We start from the raw sequence: 5,432 nt of genomic DNA, 5'->3' as shown, positions 1-5,432 counted from the left end.
CCGATGTAAAGTTGGAGCCTTGGTCAGAGAGGATTTTGTCTGGCAGTCCTACTCTGGAAAAGATGGGGATCAACGCATCAGCCACGGTAGTCGACTCAATATTGGAAAGAGCGACTGGCTCCGGATAGCGGGTTGCATAATCCACCAAGGTGAGGATGTACTTCTTGCCGCACTGCGTACGCTGCAATTGGCCGATAATATCGATAGCTACCACCCGGAAGGGCTCGCCAATAACAGGAAGAGGAATAAGTGGTGCCCGGTCGTGACGCAGAATACGGGCGGTGCGCTGACATGGTTCACAGGCGGAACAATACTGCGCGACATCTTGAAGAATCGTCGGCCACCAGAAACGGAGAAGAATCCTCTGGGATGTCTTCGCCTGTCCCATGTGGCCAGCCATGGGGACGGTGTGGCCGAGGTGCAGAATGGTGGATCTCCGTTCCGTGGGCAGAACCAACTGAAGGCGGTAGTAGGGGCTGGTGGTATCCATCCCCGCTTCACCATCCGATGAGTATTCCCGGTAGAGGAGGCCCTGGCGAACACAGAAGGTACTGTCATTGACGGGCGTCTTGTGTCGGCCAGTAGCATAGTCCCAACATGGGCTAAGAGATGGGTCACGCCGTTGCTCGTCGGCGAAACGGGTGGCATCTGGCAAATCGGGTGCGAGATAGGTGGCAGTGTCATCTCCGGTGTGCTAGATAGGTCCGCCGGCGGTGCACGCAAAGAAGCTGCATTCGAGGCCAAATCCTCAAACAGTTCATCCTCGAACGGGAAGATGTCGTGCAAACGAGCAGCACCAGTCGTCTCAGGTGAAGCCTTGGCCTGTGCACGCGTAGAGACCAAGACGTCCGTGGCGGCTGGCTGACACAGCCGGACCAACTCATGTATGTGGGGCACATCACGGCCAAGCAACACGTGACGGGGCAGGTGCTCGGACACTGCTGCCTTGACATAGTACACCATGCCGTCGATGGTGATGGTCAGATCGGCCATGGGGTAACTGACCACATCACCGTGGGCACAACGAATGGAGGTAGTCTCACCAGACAAATCCTGGTCCCGGACCAAGGTCCTGTGTACCATGGTGCGGCCACACGCGGTATCAACAACGATGCTCGGGACGTGGGTACCATTCACGTACCCAGCGACGGTGTAACAGCACTAAAGGATATCAAGGTACGATATCATCACATTGTCACGCCTGCCTATGGAGCTGACAGCCGCACAAGAGAGTGCAATTGTCAGTGCTGTCAACGAGCATGCCCATGATCCTACTGAGGATTTGCCAATTGATGCTAGTGATGTTGCAGATGCTAGCAAGCAGGACAGTAAGATTGCTCCAGTACTGCAGTACCTACAGTTCAGATGGCCAGCTGAGATCAGCGAGGCTGCGCGACCATACTACAAGATTCGTCATGAGCCGACCATAGAGTCGGGCTGTGTAGTTCGTGGTGGCCGTACCGTCATCCCAGTAGTGTTTCGCCGTTTGCTGCTAAATGAGATGCATTCTGTCCATATTGGCATTGTCAGAATGAAGGCAGTAGCACGCAGCTTTGTTTGGCAGCCTGGCCTTGATCGCGATATTGAGCTTCTAGTGTCATCATGCAGTCACTGCCAAGCTCTAGCTAAAGCACCTAGCAAGGATGCCAGCCACCCATGGGTGTACCCCACAGAAGCTTTTGAGCGTGTTCACGTGGATTTTGCAGAATTCAACAACCAGCAGTATCTCGTCATCGTGGATGCATACTCTAAGCGGATCGACGCATACAAGCTTGGATCCACTGCCACTACTCAGCAGACGATTGACAGTTTGGTAACATTTATCGCAACGTTTGGTATACCCAAGACCCTCGTGAGTGACACTGGTCCTCAATTTACATCACACCAGTTCCAGCGTTTCTGCCGTGAGAGTGGTATTGTTCGCAAGTGTACACCGCCGTACCACCCAGCTAGTAACGGACAAGTCGAACGCATTGTCCAGGAGTTGAAGCGTGCTCTGAAGTCCCGTCCTCCGGCAGGGCCTGCTCTAGACATTCAACACAGCCCGGTCAGAGTGTACATGGCGCATGCAGGCCAGCCGGGTCAAGCCGGGTCAGTTCATCCGGCAGAAAAACAACCAAAAAGCCTGCTCAAAACGCAGGAAAACAGAAAGGCAAATTTATTACCAGAAATCTGAAATTTTAGAGAACAAGGCGAACTATCAAAATCCGCAAACGTAGAAGGTAAACGACATAGGGCTTGAAAGTGCTACGTCACAGCATAGCAACCATTTCAAAAATTCAAAAACTGGATCCAGTTTTTGTATGGATCCAAGCGCATTTCAAACCGTCTTACTCATAGGAAGGTGATGTAACCAGTGAAATTGACTGATTGGCTACTGGGGACGGGGTTACAACTGGTGGCGAAGTAAAAGTCACCCCTGCATACGACATGAGTGGGTTGCTATGCACACACATACTGAGGCAATAGCAAAGTCACACCTTAGTTGATCCAAAATAGAAATCTGAAGTCCACTTAGTACTCCCTGGCCGTTTTTGACGTCATTACTTTCAAGCCCTATTACGTGAAGAATGCAAAGCAGTTCCATTGGATTCTGATTTAACAATTAATTTTGAAAAAAAGAAATTCTGTTTTCTAATTACATGTAGTGCTAGGAGCAGCCTAGCAGGACGAACATGTTCGCATATTAGAGCACTGGGGGTGCTGCAGCACCTCGTGGAGTGGCTGCTTCCTGCACGCATCGCGACCAAATCCACCGCCGCTCGTCTTCCTTTGGAAATGCGTCTGACATGGATAGACTGGCATGGTCGTCCAGCCAGGGTCGACCTTTCTTCCAAGAGTCTTAGAAAGCGTGAGTTCTTTTTCTCTTCGTTGCGGGCCCCATCGTCCAAATCACCAGTCGGCTGAAAACTTGCAACTGTGTCCAAAGCTATAGCCAAAGTAACACTTAGTTACGCTTTTGACTGCCTCCCCCATCGACTTTGAATGTCCTGACTTCCTGCTCGCCGCTGGCCAGATCGCGCTCGAACCAGTTGACCCCAGTTGACCCTAGCCGAGTTTCTGTCGCTTGTAGACTGTAGACTGTGTGTACGGTTGCGCTAGATTTGCAACAGACGGGCTCCGCGAGTTGTAAAATACCGGTATTTTAGGAATCCATGGTCAGTTTGAGACATTTTTCAGCCGGGTCAGACTGGACCCGGTGCTATCTGTTCAGCCAGGTCGTGAAGTTCCCCAGCCGGGCGCGTGACCCGGCTGACCCGGCTCTCCAGCAGGCCCTGCTCCGGATGTGTCTGAGAAGACCCAGACGCACCGTTTCTTGTTTAAGTATCGTAACACGCCCCATTCATCAACGAATGTGTCCCCAGCTAGTCTGCTCTTCAGGAAATTACCGAGCACCAAGTTGGCACGCTGTAAGCCCAACTGTGCAGCTGCACAGCGTGAACGTCAAGCACGGCCACAGCCAGGTCAAGGTCGTCATTTCGTGGTGGAGGACACTGTACTTGTATTGAACACTCGCAACGGCAGCCTAAGACTAAGGCCGTTGTTGCTGTTTGATAAAGGGGCTAAATTAGGGGTGTGTGGTCTAGGATGGAATGGGATTGCATTAGGGTTTAGTGGGGTGTCGGCATTCATGATGGGGCTGAAGCTGAAGCTATCTTGTCCAAGGCGAATCTCCACTCTCGTCCACGCACCTCCGCTGGCCAGAAGTCTTCCTGCAGGGCTTTGTCGATTTGATCTGCTGGGATCACGACATGTGCGTACGCCAGTCCGAAGTACCGGGATTCTGACACACTGCACTTCATGACTGGCAGGTCTTTTTTCTCGCACCAACCTACTATGGAATCAGCACTACATCCCATGTGGACATTGCCAAGGTGAATTGCGCGGCATTTTATCCGAGGGGCTCCACGAAAACTTGCAGGAGCTTTAGGTTTGTGCTGATAATACGAGGTGACAGTGGACTGGCCTGGCTTGTGTGCTACTTCACGGCTGGCAGTGGTAGTCTTATTTGCCAACGTGCGTGCAGGGTTTCGCGGTTTTCTCCGTTCAACGTCCTTCCACTCAGGTTCGACCGGTACGGGATCACATGTTGGTTCGCGTGGTGTACTCGTGTCAGTTGTAACCCCTGAGCTGCAAGCATTTGAATACGAGTTGCGTGTAGCAGGCCCTGAGTCAGATGTGCGTGGGTTGATCACTGATGTGGCCGTGGAGGACGTGGACTGGCCTGTTGGGGTACATGTACTCGTACGCAATTTCTGAACTTCCTCCCTGAGTGCCGCCACTTCGATTCTCAGGGAATTGTTGTCAACAACAGCTTCTTTCATGGCAGCCAATTCCTTCATCAAACTACTCATGATCCCCATGAAAGATTCGCCACCGCAACATCTATGGTCATGACACATGCATGAGCACTTACGGTTAGCAGGCAAGTTAGACGAGGCCACATCAAGTTGGCATCCAGAAGAGCCGTTTTCGCCAAATAAAGGCGTGACGTCAACAGAACCGTCCATACCAGTGCTCGGAGAACCACTTTGGGCAATCGGAGTCATACTAGAGCTATCTTCTCCGCTTTCTTTAGACCTGGTTGACATGGGCATGGCGAACCCGTATAAAACAAGAAAAAATCAGGCAGAGTTGGAGCTAGAAAATTTGCATCCTACTCCTATCCGTACAACCTCTGTCGTTATGGTAACAACTAAGAAATTTTTGAATTTTTCGAGTGCGGATGCAGTTTTAGGAGCTCCGCTCCTATCAGCCTTTCCGAGTCTGTAACTGTAACCTACAGGAGCTGTGACTTGTACTGCGGACTATGGCCACCAATGAGCATGTCGACCTGGCCCTTCTGACGTTCGACTGTCTACAAAACCTGGCCACCCGGACTGGCATCCCGAAAGCGGACTCCTTCTCACGGCCCGACCTGGTGGGAGCGCTCCGGAAGGAGGGGATTGGGTCCCACCCCATCCTGGAAGGTATGACCGGTATAGGACATGTCACGACTGCTTTGGCCGCATTGTCCTCGACAATAATGGACCTGAATAAAGAAATAGTGGCAATTAGGGTGGGAAGAGATGATGAAATTGCTTCCTTGAAGCTTGAAATTCAACAGCTGAGGCGGGAAATGGCTGACCTGCGAGATACTAGCGTACACACACAGCACGCCATGCCACACCAGTACAGCGACGTAGTACTAGGAACCGCCACACAAACTGCAAGTGCACGTGCGAGGCTCAGCACCACAACGGGCAGGTCTGTACAAACGTACGGTACACACGCCGGCAGTGGCAGCCTGCCAGGAGAAACGCGTGTGCCACAACCCAACACTACTACAAGTCGTAGTTCCAGCCCCGCAGCAGGCGTGCATGCATCCCGTAGGTCCAGCACTACTCCAAGTCGTAGCTCCAGCCCCGCAGCAGGCCTGGATGCATCCCGTA

The 5,432-nt window shown here is 52.2% G+C and overlaps 1 protein-coding gene across 1 annotated transcript; it reads left to right on the top strand.

The window, feature by feature from the left end:
- Nucleotides 1-1,207: 1,207 nt before the first annotated feature.
- Nucleotides 1,208-2,176, top strand: LOC135821740 (uncharacterized protein K02A2.6-like). The gene has a single exon (XM_065334738.1). It carries the CDS (start codon nt 1,208-1,210, stop codon nt 2,174-2,176), a length of 969 nt encoding a protein of 322 aa, XP_065190810.1.
- Nucleotides 2,177-5,432: the final 3,256 nt, after the last annotated feature.

This window comes from Sycon ciliatum, chromosome 7 (assembly GCF_964019385.1).
Source record: "Sycon ciliatum chromosome 7, ocSycCili1.1, whole genome shotgun sequence".
NCBI classification, from domain to species: Eukaryota; Metazoa; Porifera; class Calcarea; order Leucosolenida; family Sycettidae; genus Sycon; species Sycon ciliatum.
Note: the sequence above shows the minus strand (reverse complement) of the source record. Positions and strands in the feature narration are given on the sequence as shown.